The sequence below is a fragment of the Bactrocera dorsalis genome, unplaced genomic scaffold (genome assembly GCF_023373825.1).
Source record: "Bactrocera dorsalis isolate Fly_Bdor unplaced genomic scaffold, ASM2337382v1 BdCtg324, whole genome shotgun sequence".
NCBI classification, from domain to species: domain Eukaryota; kingdom Metazoa; phylum Arthropoda; class Insecta; order Diptera; family Tephritidae; genus Bactrocera; species Bactrocera dorsalis.
In genome coordinates, this window is record NW_026038375.1 from 1 (window position 1) to 24,125 (window position 24,125).

At 35.9% G+C, this 24,125-nt stretch overlaps 2 protein-coding genes and 1 long non-coding RNA gene across 3 annotated transcripts; 2 read left to right on the top strand and 1 right to left on the bottom strand.

The window, feature by feature from the left end:
• Positions 1-6,310: 6,310 nt before the first annotated feature.
• LOC125780251 (uncharacterized) lies at positions 6,311-7,467 on the top strand. Its single transcript, XR_007423687.1, has 2 exons — positions 6,311-7,023; positions 7,121-7,467. It is a non-coding gene; the product is annotated as an uncharacterized LOC125780251 (long non-coding RNA).
• A 1,604-nt stretch (positions 7,468-9,071) lies between these two features.
• On the bottom strand, positions 9,072-11,678 carry LOC105229419 (oocyte zinc finger protein XlCOF8.4). Its single transcript, XM_011209705.4, has 3 exons — positions 11,163-11,678; positions 10,727-11,103; positions 9,072-10,670 (listed from the first exon to the last, which is right to left on the bottom strand). The coding sequence occupies exons 1-3, from the start codon at positions 11,254-11,256 to the stop codon at positions 9,912-9,914; spliced, it is 1,230 nt and encodes a 409-aa protein (XP_011208007.1). The 5' UTR covers positions 11,257-11,678; the 3' UTR covers positions 9,072-9,911.
• Positions 11,679-13,086: 1,408 nt separating this feature from the next.
• On the top strand, positions 13,087-23,459 carry LOC125780250 (myosin heavy chain, non-muscle-like; the record flags this gene model as incomplete). The annotated part of the gene is given in 3 exon segments (XM_049462178.1): positions 13,087-13,243; positions 16,077-16,291; positions 23,244-23,459. Coding segments are annotated over 2 exon segments (348 nt in total), but the record flags the coding sequence as incomplete, so codon positions are not given.
• Between the last annotated feature and the right edge of the window lie 666 nt (positions 23,460-24,125).

Sequence of the window (24,125 nt, forward strand, 5' to 3'; positions counted from 1 at the left end):
ACTCCAACAACTACATCTGCCTTGTTTGTTAAGAGTGATATAAAACGGCTTATTATTCAACAAAGATCCACTAAATTGGCGCTTGATTGGATGAATTACAGACACCACTACTCTAGAATAAATTCAAATCGTATCAAACCATCCTTTCCGTCATCGCTTTCATCTAATTATATCGTTCCATATATCAGACTTCGCATTGGCCACTCCATTATCACACACGCTCACATACTAAATGGCACTCAGATCAACCAATGCCCATTTTGTGATTCAGATTTAAATCTATTGCATCTTCTGCAACATTGTCCAGCACTTCAAACTCATAGAATGTCAAACTTCAACAATACTGATCCAATAATTTTATTGATGGATCCCTCAAGCAACAACATTTCGAAAATCTACAACTTTTTGAAAGACAGCGACCTTCTTCGACGCATATAACATAACCAGTCGGCCGATAGCCCATGATGCCAGTGCTGCGTATTTTCTTAAGTTTGTATAATAATTGTATTATTATGTAAGCTTTTATAAAATAAAATAAAAAAAATAATAAAAAAATAAAAAATAATATGATGCACTTTCCAACGTAATCTAGCATCGAGCGTGTTGCCAAGATATTTAGCTGTATTTGCTGTATTTGGTATGCAGACATTTAGAATACTTATAGGTTGATAAGTGATTCTTTTGTTTGTAAAATTTACATGAAACGATTTGGTACCGTTTTGTTTTATCCTCCATTTTTTAGTTTTTTCGGCGCATAGTATTGCGGTGTCATCAGCAAAAGTGGCAGTCATACTGTTTGGTGCTAACGGTAAGTCTCTTGTATACAGAATATATAAAATTGGACCTAAGATACTTCCCTGAGGAACTTCTGCTTCAATTTCTTTTAGTTTGGAGTTCCTCGTATTCAAATTTATGAATAAGATGTCCATTTTAAAAAGATTTTTGTGTAATTCACTTTTAAAATGATACAAAATATAGAAGTTGCTTATATAAAACATTGAGACTGAAAGGGTAAAAAGTTGAAATGAAACATTCAATTTAACAATTAATAATAAACACAATTGCATATGTACATACAAATACAGTTGCCTACGTAATAATTGGAGTGCTAATATGAACAAGTAAGAAAGGGATAAGTTCATATTTCATACTCTTCTAACTTGCTTGATAAAAGCCGGGGAAATAGTTAATTTCAGGTGATGGCAAAACTTTATATTAAAACGATTGGAATTTGAAGAAGGCTTTAGACCTGGCAAATCAGCAACCGACCAGATATTCACTATCCGCCAAATCTTGGAAAAGACCCGTGAAGATAGAATCGACATACACCACCTCTTCGTCGATTTCAAAGCTGCTTTCGACAGTACGAAAAGGAGCTGCCTTTATGCCGCGATGTCTGAATTTGGTATCCCCGAAAAACTAATACGGCTGTGTAAACTGACGTTGAGCAACACCAAAAGCTCCGTCAAGATCGGGAAGGACCTCTCCGAGCCGTTGGATACCAAACGAGGTTTCAGACAAGGCGACTCCCTATCGTGCAACTTCTTCAACCTGCTGCTGGAGAAAATAATACGAGCTGCAGAACTTAATCGAGCAGGTGCAATCTTTTATAAGATTGTACAGCTGCTGGCGTATGCCGATGATATTGATACCCGCGCCGTTAGTTCTGTTTTCTCCAGACTGGACAAGGAAGCAAAACAAATAGGTCTGGCAGTGAACGAGGGCAAAACGAAATATCTCCTGTCATTAAACAAACAGTCGTCGCACTCGCGACTTGGCTCTCACCTCACTGTTGACAGTCATAACTTTGAAGTTGCAGATAATTTCGTCTATATTGGAACCAGCATAAACACCACCAACAATGTCAGCCTGGAAATCCAACGCAGGATAACTCTTGGCAACAGGTGCTACTTTAGACTGAGTAGGCAATTGAGAAGTAAAGTCCTCTCTTGAAGAACAAAAACCAAACTCTATAAGTCACTCATAATTCCCGTCCTGCTATATGGTGCAGAGGCTTGGACGATGCCAACAATTGATGAAATGACGTTGCGATTTTTCGAGAGAAAAGTTCTGCGAAAGATTTATGGTCCTTTGCGCGTTGGCTACGGCGAATATCACATTCGATGGAACGATGAGCTGTATGAGATATATGACGACATTGACATAGTTCAGCGAATTAAAAGACAGCGGCTACGCTGGCTAGGTCATGTTGTCCGAATGGACGAAAACACTCCAGCTCTGAAAGTATTCGACGCAGGAAGAGGAAGACCTCCACTCCGTTGGAAGGACCAAGTGGAGAAGGACTTCTTCGCCTGGAATATCCAATTGGCGCCACGTAGCGAAAAGAAGAAACGACTGGCGCCCTGTTTTTAACTCGGCTATAATCGCGTTTGCGGTGCCTACGCCAGTAAAGAAGAAGAAGATCAACATAATGAACTCAAATGAGAGTGTTATAAACTTAATCACAGTAGCTTATCTTTAGAAATAAATTTTTTCTGCATTTCGTTAAAATTTTTACATTTTGACCCATAGATGCGCTATAAAGTAAACCGGAAGTTCGACAATACACATAAAATAAAATATTATGTATTTGGGAAGTATTAACCCGATTGTACCCATTTTAGCTTTCACAAAAAAATTTATTATTATATTCACAGATTGACCGACATATTCGATAATAAATTAACAGATGCATTGGGGTTGGTGCCTGGGTTCTTGAAAATATATAGTCCGAGCTCGAACATTTTTTTGCTTAAATTAAAATATGTTACCTTGAGGGTATTATTTGTATAAAGTTTTATTCTGATAAGTTCATTGGTGTCAGTGAAAGTAATATATGAGAAGTACTATAGACATGTTTGTCATCCGATCTCGCCAATTTTCACAGTATATAATAAGAATGTTTGTGTTACCTAAAATTTTTTTGAAGATTGAATCGAAGGTTGGTTCCTGAGATATAGGCGACTATTGACTATTGTTTAAATTTTATCCTGCTCTTATAAAACCTTGCTTGCGAAATTTAATACTTGTGGCCAATTTATTCAGTGAGTTATCGCAATTTTAGTAGCTTTTAACATAACCGTAATGTGGGAATGTGTGTTATTATCTTATTTTATTCTCATAGCGTACAAAGAGGTACTAAAAGGACTTCTTCTCAGTAAGATTGTTTGAGTTAGCTTTCGAGGTTTAAAAAGATATTAAACCCACAGATGCCACGCTACTGCGATCCTCTGTACCATATTACAATTCTGCTTCTTAATTTAGTGCTTAGTTATGGTTTTGGTCTAATGGATTTGTGTTTGCTTGGTTAAGCTCTTCGGATCTAGTAAATCCTTTACTACAGTTTTGTTGGGAACAAACAAAAGGTTTGATACCAGTATGTCAGGTTAAATGTGAAGGTAAGTGAGAACACTTTCCATAACTTTTCGTGAATTTCTCATACGGACAAGCAAACCTTCGTTTGGGCTGTATTGTTGATATAAGACCTTAATCCTGGAATTAATGAAACTAGGACATTTTTTACGATATAATTATAATTATATCTATTACTATCAGTCCCATATATAGCAATTGGTAACAACTTCGATGTTACAGCTATCGTCATTTCAACTTGTCTCATCATTCTGATCGCTTATGTAATAATTATATACATAACTCCACATCTTTTGTTTGTGATATAAACAACCGCTAGGTGTATGTACATATATAATTGGGTGCATAATTTTTCTGGATCACACTTAAATCACGAGGTACAATAGCGGTACATATAATGGGATATCGACATTAAAATACGAAAAAAACTTAATAAAATGATTCTTGTTCAGCTTTGTTAGTTCTCGGAGAACATTGATATTGCTTTCCACAAAAAATAGGATTGTTAGACATTTCCTTTCAAAAATTATGTTTAGCTTAAAAAATATTCGCAGCTTTAAGAAAGGAGAGCAACAAATTTAATTATTTATTGTTAAATTAATTATTGGATTTTGCTGCAGTGGAAACGTTTTAAAGATATAAAGTAAAATTGATAAATATAACAAAAAATATATTAGAGCCAAATGAATACAAAATGAAATTAATTCGAAGTAAGATTTCCAGAAACTTTGTCTAGCGTCTCCCTAAAATGCTGATTTAAAATTATAGTAGAGGTAGTTTTTCACACAGTGAAGTGGTTTTGGCTGAATTGTCTTGATTGTATCAAAAATTACCCTAAACATATCATTCGTGGCCGTAGTGAAAGAGATTTGGGGAATTCCAACGACAGGCGGTTCTGCGTTACCAGATGTTTTTTGACGATTTAACCCCATTTGGACCGGAAAGTCTTATATTAAGCCCGTCATCACTTGAGCAACTTCTCGAAACAGTTTTGCTCCGTATCCTACTCACTCGTGCCCGGAGGAATTTTTCTGCGCTAAAAGACTACATTCAAACTCCATCTAGGTTAGGTATAATACATGCAATGAATAGAACCATCTTAAGACCTGCCCAGATCTTAAGACGCACCGGGAGTGGACCCCAAGTTACGTGGCTCTATGCTGCCGACGCACTACTGCGATATTAGCCTCTACGGCTGTGCAATCTGCACCAAGCTCGCGCACTGCATCACCACTCCACCCGAGTGGCCAACAAAGGTCCATAAGAGCTCCAACAGGCAGCATAATTTCCATTCAGATCAGTCCCCCCAACCTTCATCGTTTTCCAATTCATGGAAGAAAACCACTCACACTGTTCCATGTGTCAGATTGTCATACGTTGGAACGTTACATTAGTCAAGTGCAATTCTTGTACTGGTTACTGTCACTTCCTAATGTGTTGGGACTGTAGGAGCAGTGGCGTAGCTACAACTTCGAGCGCCCGGCTTATATATCTACCTACAAGTTTCATGAGGTGGTTCGAACAAAAGTGAATTTTTATAAAATATCTTCGATATTAAGTACATATATACAATTCAGGAACTACATAGAAGCCACGCAAATTCTGAAGTTCCAAAATTCCCACAATACGGGTTTTGAGGAAATTGATAGTAAATTTAAAAGACATCTTATTAAACTTAGACTGTCCAATCTTGCGATCAGTGGCGTAGCTACATCTTCGGGCGCCCGGGGCCAAGGATGTTCTGCCGCCCCCTTTATCTACCTACCTACAAGTTTCATGAGGTGATTCCAAAAAAAGTGAATTTTTACAAAATACCTTCGATATTAAGTATATAAGCTACGCAAATACTTACTATACCTGTATCAGTTGCATCTTGTGAAAGATCTTTAAGCAAATTTAAATTGATCAAATCTTACTTGAGATCGTCAATGAGTCAGAGTAGACTGTCCAATCTTGCGGGTCTCTCAATAGAATGTGAAACTGCTTCAACTTAAAATTACAATGATATCTTTCTTAAAAATATTGATAGAACTTAAAGATGCACTTTTCTAGCTTTGATCGCTGCAAAATCACATATCATATCATTGTAATTTAAAGTCAGTGGCGTAGCTAGGGGGGGACGAAGGGGCCGTCGCCCCGGGCGCAACGTCTTGGGGCGGCAAACGATATTCAGAAAAATACTTCAACAAATTTGTTTACAAAATTTATTATAAAAGATAAAGAGTTGTACACTCACAATGTAATAATCTGAATAACAATGAAAAATATTAATTTTTACTCGAATACTCTTCAGTCTTTGAATTTGTCTTATATCTTTTGGCTTATATCTTTCTTAAAAATAGTGATAGAACTTGAAGATGCACTTTTCTAGCTTTGATCGCTGCAAAATCACATATCATATCATTGTAATTTAAAGTTGAAGCAGTTTCACATTCTATTGAGAGAATCGCAAGAATCTACTCTGACTCATGGTCGATCTCAAGTAAGATTTGATCAATTTAAGTTTGCTAAAAGATCTTTCACAAGATGCAACTGATACAGGTATAGTGAGTAGTATTCTTAAAGCTGTAGCTAACATCTTGTAGGCTTCCAGTCCCATTGAAGAAATGTATAATAAAACTTTTTCTGGCGAAAATCCAATTTGTTCTTCCTTTTTCTTCGCTCCCTAAAATAAAAGTAGGACGTCTTGGATGTCACTGTGTAAATCTTTGTTATCGGTTTTTTCTATGGCTTTTAATAAGATGTCTTGTAAATTTACTATCAATTTCCTCAAAAACCGTATTGTGAGAATTTTGGAATTTCAGAATTTGCGTGGCTTCTAGTTCCTAAATTTTTTATACTTAATATCGAAGATATTTTGTAAAAATTCACTTTTGCTCGAATCACCTAATGAAACTTGTAGGTAGGTCGATAAAAGGGGGCCCCGGGCGCCCAAAGTTGTAGCTACGCCACTGCTACTACTAAATCTTTAATATATACCCTCAGTTACATTTACTTAGATGTTCTACTTCGTGTTTTCACCAACGTTTGGTACCAGGCGACTATAACGCGCATCATTGTGTACAATGAATGACGAATAAAGCTAATTGGCAACGTCGCAGCTGCTCCCGCTCGCTTCATTACGGCTGGAATAATCGTAGAACTCCGCCCCAATTTCCTAGACGAAGCAGCAGTTTTAGCTAAGGAGCGCGACACCCTACGCCGTGGCGATCTCTTTGATCTCCGAATATATGATCTCAGTTTGGAGATTCGGCAAATGGTAAACTGGCATAAGCGAATAAAATCGATAGATCACCTGAAGTCTCACGACCAAACCCGAACAGACATGATGACCAAGTTGAAACTCAATTCAATGACCATGCCTCTTCGGACTCAAAGAAGTGTGCAATATATTTTAGCCGACAACTCACACTGCACCCTTCGGTAAACAAATTTAAGCAACGGCTGTGTAAAATGCCAAAATAGGCTATGTTCGTAAATGCATCATGACGCGCATCATGACGATTCCATAACAAACAGAACGTTCAGAAATGCCAATATTGCAGCACTGCAATAATCAAGCGTTCAAAAAGACAACACTTCTATCAGCTGTCACTCATAATTTCTTTCAAAAAATTGTTTACTGCATTTAACTACGATGTCTGACGAAAAGTAAGTGCAAAACTGTTTTATTTTAATTTTTGTATTGAAATTTAGTTAAATTATGTTAATAATAATTGTATAAATTATTATTTTTAAATTTTTAAAGAAAATCTCAGTAATGCGGAGACACAGTTATTGCTGAGAGTACGGTTGAATATGGAGGACGAGAAGGAAAAAAATGTATTATGGAAGAAAGTTGTGACCGAAGTTAAAAATGTAAATCCACATATAAGACTTGACAGCACCACTGCGCAGAGAAAATTCTTAAATCTTTTGGTAACGTACAAGCGCATTAAGAAAAGAAATAATTCTTCCGGTCGAGAAGCTACATACTGGAGGTATGGTACAAGGCACTCAATTACTCCACCAATAGCAAATTTGCAAGCCTCTTTGGATTTGGTACTGTCAACATCGCCCACACGACTTTATTGTTTTAATAAATGATTTCTTCAATACCCTTCTTTTTCTTAAATTTAAAGAAAATCTATCATTTCTTTGCTCACAAATTTCGTCTGGTGTTAGATTCAGCAAAATTTCCATTTTAGTATTATACGCGTTCAAAAATGCAAACAAATGTATCTGCAAATTGTCAAAAATTGTATAAGAAGTATCAAACGTCAAACTTGCAGTGTTGCTACTGTTGCTTATGCTGCAAGTCATGATGCATTTACGAACATAGCCATACTGCGCACCTCTTACTTTCACCGATGAGGAGGTGCGTAGTGTCATCGATAAAGCAAAATGATTTAATCCATTTACCCTGTTGGAATAAGCTACCTCAACAAAGTCCTCAACTTGTCGCTAGCCACTCTTGGAAAAAAAAGGTTCTTATCGCGAGATAACTCTCCTTTCTTCAATAGTGAAGACACTTGAGGCCTTGCTACTCCTAACATTCACTACCAACTTAAGTCTTGCAAACCACTTGCATGGCTTCCGCAAAGTACACAGCCACACAGCACTTGGCGTCATAAACGCCCAGATAGTTCATGACCTCAACCAAAAATCAGCCTGTGAGAGGACGATCCTCGTATTGTTTGACTTGACATGTCCTCAAAAGTAAACAGCTATCTCTCTGGCCTTTCTCACTTCTTCACAAACTAGACGAAGGAGTACAGATTTGACCTTAATATTGCAATAGAGGACTTTAAAATTCCCTAAGATTTTAGGAATGACACTGGACAGTTTGTGCTCCTTCACTCGTCATACGACTGCGGGAAGAGTCGGAAAAAAATAGATGCAGTGAATGTCAGAACACTGCACTCCAGAACCGTCACCTAGAAACATCAAGTGATCTTTCCTTAACTACGACATAAGACAATACGCCAACCAGACTTCGGCGCCACATAGTTCAGACATGCACTGACCGCAATGGAGCCTTAAACACCTTCTCCGTTCCCTCTCAGTGAAAGGCGTACTTGAAGTCAAACCACCACCCATTGCAGACGACGAGCTGGAGTTACCGCGAGAATCGCAGCTTCATTCTGGACAATGTTGCAGGCTGAACTCCTACTTATTCAAAATCGACCCCAACATACCCAATACATGTCCAGCATGCAACGAGTCCTCGGATGACTCTAACCACCTATTCTCATGTCCAGCTAACACAAATTAGTACTCACCGATCCAACCCTTGGTCGGATGAAATCCGAGTCAATTCCGGTGCGTAGAACCGGCTATCCTGCATGCAACGAGTCTCCGCATGATACTGATCACCTCTTTGCATGTCCTACAAACCCCACTCATCTAAAACCCTTTGTTCCGACCCCGTCGAAACAGCACGTTTCATGGGCCTCCCGTTAGATGACGTCGACGACAATGCAAATGACCCTTACCATCCTAACGTGGACTAGATACCGTTAAAACAACAACATGTCCAGCTAACCCCACATATCTGGCACCCCTCTCCCTATGGTCAAACTCTTTCGAAACAGCACGTTACAACAACAACAGGGTTGGTTGTTACCAGGAAGTGTGGTGATCTGCTAAAAAAGCCGATGTTATTGAATGAAGGTAGGTTGTAAAGGTTTGAAACCATTTTAAAATGAAAATTGTCATACTTCGTAGTATTATCCTATTTTTATATGGAACTAGATTTTCCAATTTATTTAGCATATATTTTAATACATCATTGGTGAATATGTTATGTACAAATTTTGACACAAACAAATGTTTTTCTTGATAATAATTTAAAGTTTTGTTTCGTACATGTGATTACTTCTTTTTTTGTGCACAACTGTATATTTGTAGATAACTTTATAAATACATTATAATAAAAGTTTTTAAATATAATAAAAATAAACTATATACACATTAATTTTGACAACAGTCATTAAAATATTAAAAAGTTGAGTAAGCTATATAATTTTTAAATAATACCCAAATTTTCAATTAATAAACGATTCAGTATTTTGCGGATAAATGTTTTTAACAATGTGATATCCGAGATCAATATATAACTCTTACTTTATATATATATTTTACTTTATACACACAACTTATGATTGCACCGTTTATCCTGGAATTAAAGCATTAATACTTTATCGCAAAAGTTGTACGTTTGCATTTGCATGGATGTAGAAATATATATACAATTGTATGCGACTGGTGGAATTTGAAACATTACTTGGGATATATATATGTATATTTTTTCTAATGAATGATTACGATTTCCACACTAAAGGAAGTCTTTGTAAGGATTTCTGTACGCGTTATATGTATGGCAAGTTGTAAAATTTTGGAAATCTCAATAATATTTTCACTTATTGCTCACGTTGCGAAAGAAACTCGTCGATTACATAATAACCATCCAAATATTTTAGATTGTATAACTCATTTATTATTATGCATTTATATTTTTTTTATCCATATAACATACGTTTACCATTTACTTAACGTAACTACCGACATTTAGTATGAGTTTTAATATGTTTTTTTAAATGATCACTACGCATGAACCGTCGCTCACATTCTATGCATATAAAAGGTTTCTCTCCAGTGTGTGTGCGAAGGTGACGATTGAGATCATCCTGTCGTTTAAATGACTTTTTACAAAGGTTGCACCGACATGGACGGTGGGGATCAATTAAATCTTCCGAAGTATCTTTTCCCAATTGGGACCACCCTATAAATGCAGCATGCCCAGATAGCATTGTTAAATGTTGTTCCATCGTATTGGAATTTTGCTTTTTGATTGTATGTGTCACGAATTCAGAAGACATTTGATCTTCCGGGACCAAAACTGAGGAATTTTGTTTTCTTTGTTCAGCTGTTTCGGGTGGCACTATATGATACTCCTCGCTATTTTCCGGTCGTTCTAGTTTTATTTTTATAGGTTTGTGATCCAATAAGCTATCAGACGTAAGTTTTTCAGACACTTGTTTAACTTTCGCTTCAGACGTTACATCTTTAGACTGACCGCTGTTTTCAATTAGAGCTGCCATAAAATGCATCCCTTTGCTATATTCTTCCGTTTCGTTAGGAAAATCTGAATCATCAAAGCTATTTTTCGAATCAGACGATTCATTCAAATAACATCCCTTTTTGGAACGATTTCCCTCTTCTTTTACTCGTACTTTTTTAGAACAATTTTGCATCTGTTTAGCATGAGTAGCAAGGTGTTTCGTGAGATGGTCACTACGAGAGAATTTCTTTGTGCACTGTGAAAACGCAAATCAAATATAAAATGTTAAAATTTAAATTATAAATTTCCAACCTGTATACATTCAAACGGTTTTTCTCCCGTATGCGTTCTCACGTGACGATTAAGCTCATCGGATCTAGTAAATCCTTTACCACAGTTTTGTTGTGAACAAACAAAAGGTTTGATGCCAGTATGCCAGGTTAAATGTGAACGTAAGTGAGAACTCTTTCCATAACTTTTTGTGCAATTTTCATACGGACAAGCAAACCTTCGTTTGGGATCTACCGGATTTGGTATGGGCATCAGCTTTATTGTTGGTGTAAGACGAATTTTAGGACTATCTGTACGTTCATTGGGATTTGTATTGCTAACGTTTTGAAACTTTAAAATACTTGCTGGGCGATCATCGATATCTTCGGGAGGTTCATGCTTTATCTCGGATCTTAATCCTGGAATCAATGAAAATAGGAGTTTATTTGTGGTAAAATTATAATTATATCTACATTACCATCACTCCCACTTATAGCAGTTGGTAACAACAGCGATGTTGCAGCTGACGTCATCTCTTGCGGTGTGGGCGTGTCATTTATTTTGGCAGACATTTTGTTGCGCACTTTAAACCAAGTTTTTCTTCAAATATTGACTATTAGCATATTAGTGTATTTATTTGTACAATATATGTGTTTTTAATAAGTAATTTGGACTATGAGGATAAGAATGTCCGATTTGTTTTTAAAGTTTTGTCGTCGCAAGTTTTCAGTAGGCGTTCCCGTTAGCTTTAGAAGTCCAATCCCACCCCGCTTATCTTTCCAATTTGAAGTACACTATTGTAATTTCATGTCTACAAATAACAATCCTTAAAAAAAATAGTATTTTTGCTGTCGGTTAAAACTAAACAATAACAATTTGATACAATCAATGAATTAATTATGTTAACCGCGTCAAAACCGATTTTTTTTAATATATGTCCACATACCGGGGAAACCACTTGCATTTGCTATGCACAATAAATTACAACGTCTCCCTGTGGCACTACCAACATACATTTATTCTGACTAATATCGTATTCACACAGTGTTTTTATTAATATCTCTATGCGATAACATTCGTTTGCCGATTTGTCTTTACAAAGAAAACGTCATACGAAAAGGCATTTCCGTAGAATAAATAAGATATTTCTATTTCAAAAAAAGTAAGGGAAAATTTTAGTATACCATCTTAAGATTTCGGAAATAAAATGGGTATGGCCGGATAGAGGAGGTTCTCCAGATCAATAATATATATAGTTATAGCCACGTGAACTTAGTTTTCAAGATATTGCGTTTAAAATTGAAAAATAACACTATTTGAAGTATGTATTTTTTTAGATTTTTAAATTAATTTTACACTTATATATTGCAATTATATAAACTACAACTTGACTAATTCGTTCGTACACCCTCATTTTACATTATATAGTGCAAAAATAGTTTTATATCAATAGTAAACTTATTGTTCGTCTTTTACTTATTACTGCTAAGTTGCAGGGAATATGGTGAACTCCCAACTTGAAGTTTTTCGGTTCTGTTAGCCGTCCAATCGAGCATCACACATAGTTCAATTTGCACCTTCTCATTATTTGATGTTCCCTGGTCCGCCAGAAAACTAAGCCAGAGATCGTCAATTGTTTTCTTATTTTTGAATTGTTTTATGTTCCCTGATCAAACAATGACGAATAGTTGTAAATTTTCAACCGGAGAACTCACCTCACAACGATGGAATCCACCCCGTAAAAATAGATGTTGTCTTGATATTTCATTGCTGTCAATATTGCCAATTGAGTCGGCATATTGCTTTTGTTTGCCAAAAGTTGAGTAAATAATTTTTATGTTTCAAGCCAGCAAATGCTCGATGCTACTTGGAAAAAAATTTTGTCAATAGTCGGCAATAGTTGTGGCTCTGTTATCCAATTAGCGGTTAAGTCACCGTTTAACTACCGAACAGCCGCATTAGATACCTCTATTCAGGTTTATTTTTTCAATTGACAATACTAACCGATTTTCCTGTGTACATAAGTATGATCTGATAGTGTGTAAAATACACAGTTACACCTACTGAAAATAGCAGGAGAAGACCATAAAAACGAATCGAACATCCATAGTTTCATAGTACAACAGAACCAGAAAATACTCATACATATATATTATAAAGATATATACACTAATATACTAATAGTTAATATTTGAAGAAAATATAGGTTGAAAGTTTCCCAAAAATTGCCACAAAAATTCTTTATACACTAAAGAAGTGCATTTGCATGACATTAGAGGAGTTATCTGTCTGTAATTTTCCAAAAATTTGGGTAATATTTTGTTGCGTTATATTTGCTCAAAAATGTAAGTGGCGTGAAATGCAACCCTAGCGAATTAGTCAGCCATCGCACAAACATAAAACTTAACGAAATCCGCCCGTAAAGGTGTTCGTTTCTACGTGTTTTCTGCCGTATTGGAAAAAAGGTTTTAGTTTAAGTGATAAATTGTGTACAAAAAATTCCAAACATATAAATCTTTATATTTAGTATTTGTGGAGTGTAAAGTGATAGTGTTTTAAGTAGGTATTGGGAAAATTTAGATGGTGATGCAAGTGAGCTATGAACAAGTCGTAGTGATGACAAAGAGAAACTTGATTGGAATGCGTAGATGAGTAAAAGTAATTGAACAAAGTAGACAGTTACAAGTTTGTAATAATTAGTAGCTTCAAACTTTAAATATTGAAAATGTTCAGTTTTTGTGTACATTAGCAATTTGATAAAATATAGCATTTACATTAATATTTGAGATAAGGTGTTGAGTTTTGAGAATGTGTGTTGGCATTTGTTCATAGCATTGCGCGAATAATTAAATAAAAAGGGTGACTAAGATGCAACACTGCTTTGCTGGTAGATATTCGATTGGAAGAAAGAAGCCGGTCGTAGTCGTTTGAGAGTAGAGTAATTGAGAAGTCGTTTAACGAAAGTGGAACAACGTGGGAAAGTATGTGTTGAATTAAGGAGTGGAGTTAAATATTTTAAAAATCTCCAAAGAAAGGATTAAAGTGTCGTGGAATTTAAATCTATCGGAATTTTCTTTTTTATCAACATTCTAAGACACTCAACACAAACAGTTAATATACAATTATTAAAGCGGTTAAACGTTCATTCGTATGTACAAACGTGCGGTACTTAATTTAAAAAAAGCGAATGTAAATGTAATAAAGAATACGAATAAATTGTGAAGTGCAAACCTTGTGTGCAACCAACGGTATTACACAAACATCAGTATATATGTACTACATTTGCTTCATATGCCCAGATTACAGTCGTGATTAAATTTTTTTGCATTAAGTACGTCTTAAATGCATTTTTAGTTATTCAAAAATTAAAAAATGCCATCTGTCTGACCAAACTCTGCAAGCAATTTCCCTTTCAGATACGGTGAATTAATAACAAACATTTCATCTTTTTTATGTAAAAAAGAGGAATGAAGAATTTTTTCAGAATCTTGTAATTATGTGATGTGTTTTATTTAATTTGATTAAATTCTTTCGCTTAAATAAACAATCCTCGGAACTGCTGGGTTTTACTATAGCATCCCCGTATTTCGACATAAAATTGGTATGGGCGATAGAATGTTGTACTCCAGATTATGAAAAATAGGCTGGGATTTAGAAAAGCATCCCCCAATTTCGAAGTTAAAATGGGGCCTCCAGATCAAGAAAAAAAAATGTATATAGTTGCCGCTGACATATGGTTTTTGAGATATTTGCATTTAAAGTTCAAAAAATCCACTATTTAAAGCGCTTGTTTCTCCGATTTATAATTAATTTTACACTTACATTTTTAACATTTATAGTATATCCACTAACACTTCACTTATTCGTTTCTAACTATTTATTTTATATTAAATAGTGTAAAAATAACTTTAATTCCATATTAAACGTTAGTTGAGATCCATTTATTCATACGATAAGAAAATGGTTGTAAAGAAACAAAAGATTCGTGTTACCATATTTTGTACATAATGGAATAAAAATAAGACAATAGAGCGATTATGAAGTCATTAGAAATGAGTAATATAAAATCTTTCTTAATTTTTATCTTTATAAATCTCGGTGTCGGATTGACTAGGGTTATTTTTTTTTGAAGCGCGGCTGAGGGCCCCCAACGCGAAAGAACTTAACACGCCCAGGTGTGGGTCCGACCAGGGTTATTTTTTTGAAGTGCAGAAAGGCATCCTATGCGAATAACTAATGTGGGGTATTAAAAAATTCATTTTAAATCGGGGAAAACACGCGGTTTAAATAATTTAGTTTTTGAACTTCAAATGCAAATCCGCACATACCTATTTTAACCTCGAAATCGGGTTAAAATTTATCCAGGAAATATATACATAAAGCAGCACGAGATTATATCAGTCTAAAAGTCATAACTTAAGATATGTAATCTTTCTATGTATTAAGGAAATTTACACTTATATTAATTAATATTTTATTCACTAACACTTATATGCATTAAATAGAAATTTCACATTTACATATTTATTAATAAATAATGCACAAATAGTATAAATCGTAATTAAAGTATTCTCAAATTTGACTTATTTACAAACATATAATAAGTGTTACCATATTGATATTTTGCAAATGGACAAAAGTAAAAAAAGAAAAATACAAAATCCGGAATCGTTTGTTGGCTTATGTAAAATCTTTTAGTACTTTCCTTCTCTTGATAAATATGAATTTTTTTGAGGCGCTTTCGGTGAAGTAGTTCGAATGGAAAGAAATTAGAGAACGCCATTGTTGGATAGACCGGGGTTATTTATTTTAAATGCAGAAAGAGGATTGACGCGAAAAATTGTGAATATCCCACTACCAGAGTTATTTTTGTGAATACCGAAATTAGTTCGACGCTAAAGAACTGTAGACACCCGGTGTTGGATCGACCAGAGTTATTTTTGCGACTCTCGGCCAATGAAGTCAAGGATGTCTTATAACTATTTGTTTTCTATATTTTCAGTTTAATCTTATACTACTATTTGTTTGCATGTACGTAAAATTATAAAACTTTAATTACGATTCAAAACTATTTGTACACTATAAATAAATAAATGTCTAAAACTATTTAGTGATGTGATTTTGTATATAATGTTGAATAATAGAAGTGGAACTCATAATAAATTAAGATTATATATTTTTTATTTTGTGAGTTTTGGACTCGAAAATCTCGAAAACTATAAGTCTCTTCTGGCTACATATACATATATGCAATTCTTAATCTGTAGAACATCGTCTATCCGCACATACCCATTTTATGTGCGAATTCGGGGGATGCTGTATTAAACCTTTCCCTAATCAGAAAATAATTTCTTCATATTTGTGCGTGTTATACAAAACTGTTTTATTTTAGGTTAGTCTGTTTATAACCTTTTAAGTGCTTAATCGATATTGTCTAAAAGTGCCGAAATAACATTTCATAAAAGTATTATAAAAATGGCCGAAGAAGTCGATCGTAACGATCCCGAACTGAAATATCTTTCCGTCGAACGGAACCAATTTAATGATCCAGCAACTCAAGCTGAATGGACACAGAAACGTCTTGTTTGGGTCCCACATGAGAACCAGGTATGTATGACATATAAACTTAATACAAACAAAACTATGCCGTTAGTAAAATTTTTAAACCGCTACCAAAACAGTTCGAAACAATACACAAGAATTATTCTGATTAAAGTCTTCACATCTTCAGCTTAGTCTACTTTAATTTATTAGGTCTGTTTATTTGTTGAACAACGTTAATTTATAAAAAATAGTGCGAGCCGAAGATATAACCAAATATGTAAATAATTACTATGTATATATAATTTTTTGTACATAAAACATGAGAAATTTGCCTTATCTTGCAAAATCAACAATTCCCTGTCCTTGGTAAAACAAAAAGTCAAAATAAGATATCAATTTATATTTATTTTTAATTCCTAATTGCTACATATTTTAAATGGAAATTTATAAGTAAATAAAAAAAAACATAATCTTTAAAGAAAAGCTAGAAAAAATATGGTCGTATTCACAGTTTATAGTAGTAAGTCGGCCGAAAAAACATTATTGTTAAAAGGCGTTGGCTATGTTGAAATATTATAGTTGCGGTATCTCATTTATGTAGCAACATACAAGTAGATATGTCTATACAAATACATAATACCTAGGTATTTTTTAGACCGTTCTATACGCAAATGTGTAAATTGCTTTGGGCGATTGTCTTTTGTAAAGTGCAAATGCTTTGCGAATTACCAATTGACATAAAAATGGAACACATGGCCAAATTAATAAGTACATTTAATACTTTTTAGAGTGAAAAGAAAAAGAATTTAATTAATATAAATAATAATAATAAATATAACATTCTCTCCAAACCTCAATGAAAGTTAATTGATTAGTTAATAAATGCCATACGGGTGTATGTACTTATTATTTGGACCATGTGTGTATGTCTAAATATGTACACGTATGATGATGTAAATTAACTTACGTTCTTAAATATATTTGTTTAAGTATGACTTTGATTCTTCAGTATTTCAGATGGTTATAACAATATGCATTTTGAGCAGTTCAATGACTTGAATAAGTCTGCATGAAAAGAGATGTTGGTCTCGATCACGTGGTTCACTGTAGTTAAGAAAATTGTAATAATAATAATATTAGTATAAAAAGTTGTCTTTAATTACACCACTATGTATAAACAAATTTACTATTAACCGATTTGGATAAATTTCGTGGGTGTGTGGTGAATAAAAACTGGTTTTCTTAATGGTTTGCAAATATGTACATATGTATTATTGATTACAAATCGTAACACTGTTCTAGCGCTGAATGTATATGCTAAATTAGAGAAGGAGACACAAACTGTTAGAATTCTACAAATCTGAAGATTATACCGGCAATATTAAAAGTTGATAAGAAGAAATGCCTTCATTTGAAATCTTTTAGTTTTGGATGTCTGCAATTTTAAAACTTATATGCTATAGGAAAAATCGATAAACGTTCATTTAATTCGGAGATTTATAAGATGATTGTTTCTAAATCGAAATTTTTTGACAACGACTATAAAATGTTACAAATATAATGTGAAAATGCCTTCATTGCTGTCTATATTCGGATGATCAATTTTCCTATTTCCTTTAATATTTTTATTTAAGTTCTAAAAAAAGAATAAAAACATAAAGCGAGCATGCAAATTAATATAATTTTTTATTTTGTGAGCCTCGTGCACATAATATCTATACAACAATAATTAATATATTGTTTTTTTTTTGTATTGTTTCTAAATGGCTTGTTCTATTTAAACCATTACATATATTCCTATTCTCTGTAATTATTAATGGTGCGAAAATAAAATTTTTAGTTACTACCTATGTTGTTATCATGTTTTTCTTTTTTTTTTGCATTTATCTGCCCTACACTTCCTAACACCGGCATGCACCAAAAAAATATTTTTGCCCTAACACGAATATTTCATAAATTATTCAGAAAGTTTTTTTAAATAAAGAAAACAAATAATACACCACTGGCAGGAAATAAATAACATTATTAGTTTTTTTGCATAGAATTTCTCTGTACATTGGCTTTTGTTGTTGTTGTTTTAACGGCTTAGCTAATCCCCGTTAGGATGGTAAGGGTCGTTTGCGTTGTCGTCGAGGTCATCTAACGGGAGGCCCAAGAAACGTGCTGTTTCGACGGTGTCGGATCAAAAGGAGGAGGGTGTTAGATGAGTGGGGTTTGTAGAAGATGCAAAGAGGTGGCCAGTGTCATGCGGAGACTCGTTGCATGCAGGACATACATTAGGTATGTCAGGGTCGATTCTGGATAGGGAGGAGTTTAACCTGCAGATCAATATCCAGAACGAAGTTGCGCTGGGGTCACTCGTGTTTCTCGCGGCAACTGGAGCTCTTCGTCTGCTATAGGCGGTGGTTTGACTCCAAGAACGCCATTTACGGGAAGGGAGTCGGTGAAGGTGTTGATGGCTCCACTGTGGATGGCGGTCAGTACCTGTCGAAAGTCAGTTGCGTCCGAAGTCCGGTCGGCGTACTGCTCGATGTCGTCGACGTAGTCGAGGAAAGACTGTCTGCAAGGGTGATTCCCACGGAAACATTCCAGCAGGAACTGCTTGGAGAGTAGTTCATTATGCTCCTTTACAGGTAGCATAAGCGTCTCACTGTGGAGGTGATCAATGGGAGACATCAAAAGGCATCCCGTTGTGGTCCGGAGTGCTGTATTCTGGCAGATCTGAAGTTTCCTCATCTGCGTCCATATTGGTGCTGCGTAGTTGAAGATCGGCCGGCCGATTGCCTTGTAAGTTGCCAACAACGTTTCGTTGTCTTTTCCCCATGTGCTGCCGGCTAGCGACTTGAGGATTTTGTTGCGGCTCTGTACCTTGGCGATAATCGTGGTCGTATGGGGAGAGAAGGAGCGTAGACTACCGAGGGTTACGCCTAAAATCTTAGAGCTATTGACAGTCGGAATTTTGATGCCATCGACTGCAATATTAAGTTCAATTCTATACTCCTTCGTCCAGTTTGTAAATATGGTCGCTGTGGATTTGGTGGGGGAAAGTGTGAGGTTTCGTGCATTGACGAAACGAGAGGGGTCGAAGAGGTAGTTGTTTACCTTCGAACATATGCCATCGATTCCATTGCCCGACGTCATTATCGTGCAGTCATCTGCGTACGAGGTTATGGAAACTCCCTCTGGTTGTTGCGGGAGTTTCGAGATATAGAAGTTAAACAGTAGCGGGGAGAGGACACCACCTTGCGGAACCCCCTGTTTAATTCTTCTCAGTTTGGATGTTTCACCTCGAAATAGTACGGATGACTGACGACCGCTCAGATAGTTCATGGTCCACCTCTTTAACCCTGGAGAAAGCGTTGTTTTTTCTATGTCCTGCAGTAGTGTTGTGTGGTTGACTGTGTCAAAGGCTTTTGACAAGTCCAACGCTGCGAGAATCGTTCTCTCACAGGGTGGTTTCTGGTTGAGGCCACGGACTATCTGGCGTTTATGACGCTAAGTGCTGTGGTGGTGCTGTGCACTTTTTGGAATCCATGCTGGTGACTGGCTAGGCTCAGGTGGTGAGTGAAAGTCGGGAGTAGCAAGGCCTCAAGTGTCTTCACTACTGGGGAGAGGAAAGTTATCGGGCGATAAGATTCCCCTGTGTTGGCGGGTTTCCCAGGTTTCAGTAGTGGGACCACTATTTCGATTTTCCACACATCGAGTATTTGAAGAGTGGTCAGTGACAGGTTGGGGACCTTGGTGAGATAACTTACTCCCTTCGAGCCTAGATGCTTTAGTATTAGCATGTTGATTCCGTCAGGGCCAATGGATTTGGATGATTTTGCTTTTTTGATGACACTCTGAACCTCTTCATTGGTGAAAGTAACCGGCGCGCAGTTGTTTGGCATTTTGCGCAGCCGTCGGTTAACACGTTTCTACCGAAGTGTGCAGTGTAAACTGCCGGCTAAAATAGCTCGCGCACTTCTTCGGGTCCGAAGAGACATGACCATTGAATTGAACTTCAACTCCGTCGTTATGTCTCTTCGGATTAGACAAAGCTTTGACAGTAGCCCAAAGCTTACTCATACCGGTGGAGAGGTTGCTCCATCCATTTCGTCCGCTTATGATGGTTTACCATACGCCGAATCTCCAAATTGAGATCCCTTATTCGGGGATGCCTGGGATCCGCATGGCGTAAGGCTGCTTCGGCTGGGAAATTGGTGCGGATTTCCGCTATTCTTCCAGCCGGGATGAAGCGAGCGGTAGCTGCTGCGATCACCTTGCGGAATTGACGTTCGCCAACGCATACGTCCGTAGGAATGGGTAGAGCGTTGAAGGTGCGCTCAGTAAATTCTGTGAAGCCGACCCAATTAGCTTTGTTAAAGTTAATGAAGGTACGGTTGTCCACAGAAACGAAATCAGGAGGCTTCTCGATCGAGTCATCAAGGCAGAGTGGGAGCTATGTTGCCTGTTTGAGCTCCTGATCGTAAAGCTCCTCTGTTGGCCACTCAGGTCGAGTGGCGGCGCGGCGCGCGAACTATGTGCAGATTGCACAGCCGCAGAGGCTTGTGTCGCAGTATTGCGTAGGCAACATGGGGCCACGTAACGCGTGGTTCACTCCCTGTGAGTCTTAAGGCTGAGCAGGTCTTAAGATGGCTCCATCCATTGCTTGTATTACACCTGACAGAGGTGGAGTTTGGATGGAGCCTTTTTGCGCATACGCAGCAGAAACATTCCTCCACGAGTCAGGAGGATACGGAGCAACCCTGCTGCAAGGCGTTCCGGTGCGTAGAACCGGCTGTCGTGGGAATTGATGTACATTGGCGGTCTTCGGCCGCGCTTAAAACAAATAATCCTGGTCGGTGCAACACTGGGGTGTCTTCGATTCTTTTGATTTGAACTCCTTTTTGCATTGGAGGACTTTGGCCGCCCTTCAACAAAAATAACTCTGGCCGATCCAATACCGGGATTTATCAAGAAAAAGGAAGTTCTGAAAGGGTTTGCGTTACTCATCATACGATACTGAATTTTTCATAGACGGTATAATCTTTCTTTTATTCGTTTACTAAATATGGTAACACTTATTTTTTGCTTCCTAGCAACCATTTTCTTATTATACTAATAAAGGGATTTCAACGAATGTTAAATGTGTAAAAAGTGTTAGTGGATATAAAAGTTAAAAATATAAGTATATGTAAAATTCATTATGAATCAAAGGTACACGCACTTTAAATAGTTGAATTTTTGATCTTTAAATGAAAATATTTCAAAAATTATAACTCAGCGTCAACCTCAACCCTAATTTTAAATATAACTGTTTCTGGTGGCGCCACCTATTGGTGGGTATATGAAGAAAAAAGTTTGATCTCTTGTTGACATTTCGTAAAAATTTTAAGACAATTGAATAACTACAATCGATGTTATCGATCAAAAAGTGACAGTAGCTTTTGGGCATTGTACACCAAACGATTAATGCTGTGTTTTACCTTGGTGTTATGAAGCGTCTTTTGTCACGCATTCGTCGTGCTCGACCACAATACCGTGAGGCAGGGTCCTGGCGCCTGTTGCACGATAATGCGCCGTGTTTTTGACAAAAAACCATTAACCATTAATCATTCACCTGATCTGGCACCCTGTGATTTTTACCTATTTGGAAAACTTCATTTGCCCATGAAAGGACACTGGTTTCAGGACATTTCATAAACATTCCCAACCTTGATAACCCCCTCTATTCGTACATACATATTTTAACCACGAAATCGGGAGATGCTATTCTAAATCCTAGCCAAAATAATGTCTTTTTTTTACAAAATATTTGCATTGCAATAAATTATAAACTCTTTTTTAACAAAATATCAAGCGTTGTTAATTATGAGGCCTAGAGGTTATGGTAGATCCTTCTTGAAATATTGAAAAATGTAGAAGAAAATAAAATAATACTAACAAATCACATTAGGTGAGCAGATATAAATAATATGAACCTGTGGCCATTATATAAAGTTTATTAGTGTTATGAAGTTAAGCATTAAATAAAAAAAAAATGATAAAAGTAAAAATATTTGTATTCAATGTTTTATGATTTCTAAAATGATTTAAAATTTTTTCAACAAGGGAGCACTTTAAATGACAAATATGTAGATAAGTCCCAAACTAAATTATCCATTGCGTAAATAAAATTAAAATATTTGGAATATTAAGTCGTCCAAAATTGGATTTTTGGGTATTTGTTGTGATGAACACAATATCTTTATTAAAACCAATGGTACATGTTCTCGGATAATTAATAAAAATACGGCATTGACGACATATGGACGTGTCAAAAAAAGTATTCTCAAGGGATCGGTGCAGTAGTTTTGAAGTTATAAAGGGCAAACCGTTCAAAGTTTTGAACACTAAAAATCTAATGACAAACGTTTATAAGACAGGTATAAAAACACTCGGAACGTCGAACTTGCTCCAATCGAATTAAAAATGTGACACTATATTCTTGAAATATTAAGAATTCAATTAGGAGAGGTTTCATATATGTATGTAGTCTCATAAAGTTATATGTTATGACGAAGCGAAAACATAACGTTGAAAATTGTTATTGCGTAAACACATTTTTGTATGTAATCTAACAACAATTTTTTTAAACAACTGTAAAAATTTATGATTTCACGATTTTACGATGCGTTATGACAGGTTAAATATAATAAAAAAAGTGCAAAATAAATAAATAATAATAACTTACCCCTTAAATTATTTTAAATTGGTTGGATGTAGACACTACTGACTTTTGAAATGACCGTTATCGTATATCTCAAGATGTGGACGAATATGTGTGAGATTGTGGAGAAGCCAATTGGTTTTGATTACTAGGGATGAGTTTGAAATCAGATTAGGAAATATGTTGAAAAAGCCATATTTTTTATTATTTTCAACTATTAAATGCTTGTATACATATATATTTTTAAAGTAAATAAATTCATATAAACTTGTATTTACAATTTTATAGGACGTTCTGAAGAAATGAATATTTAATTTTTTACAGGGATTCGTAGCTGCTAGCATTAAACGCGAACATGGTGACGAAGTTGAAGTGGAGCTCGCCGAAACTGGGAAACGTATTATGGTTTTGCGCGATGATATACAAAAGATGAATCCGCCGAAGTTCGACAAAGTCGAAGATATGGCGGAACTGACATGTCTGAACGAAGCTTCCGTTTTACACAACATCAAGGACAGATATTATTCTGGTTTAATTTATGTAAGTATGATTGCGTATTATTGGTTAATTAATTAAGAATTCGTGGAAGTAATAGCGCATTTTCTTGCTTCTTGCGGATTCTGGGAAGTCTCGTTGTGTTTGGCAACTATCTTCATCAAGTAATGCTTCCAGTTCCTCGCCTTTAAATTATGTTCTTCGTCTTTCTACCCAAAATCAACACTTTTATATCCTACAAATGACATTTGGCACGTACGCTCTCTGCTAGATCGTTCACTATAAACTTCCACCAAAATACGGTGATTTTTGGCTTTGTTTTGCATTATAGGGCCAACACCATGTTTCGTAAAGCAACCCCACACCATAACAATTTCCCGCCGAACTTAACGGTCTTCCTTGTATACTTTGGGCGAATTTTTTATTTGAGGGGCGGGCGTCGCACATAAGTTCTCCCATCAAATCAGTGTAAATTAAATTAGATTCGTCGCTACAAACTACAGAATTCCAAAAAGAAAGAGGACAATCCCTATGCAACCTGACAAATTCCAATCGCGCATTTCGATTATTGTGTGTATTTCCCAAACGTTTTTTCCAAAAGTCGCTGTTTAACAGTCCTACTGGCATTGTTTTATTTCACTAATATTTTTCCCGTCCAGGAACTCTTGCTGGAGCTCTTGCAACCTTCTTCTTCTTAATTGGCGTAGACAC

Coding starts and splice junctions, on each gene's coding strand:
- LOC105229419 (XM_011209705.4), bottom strand. CDS start 11,256: ATGTCTGCCAAAATAAATGACACGCCCACACCGCAAGAGATGACGTCA. Junction 11,104..11,162: donor TGCTATAAGTGGGAGTGATG/GTAATGTAGATA, acceptor CATTGATTCCAG/GATTAAGATCCGAGATAAAG. Junction 10,671..10,726: donor AACCGTTTGAATGTATACAG/GTTGGAAATTTA, acceptor GCGTTTTCACAG/TGCACAAAGAAATTCTCTCG.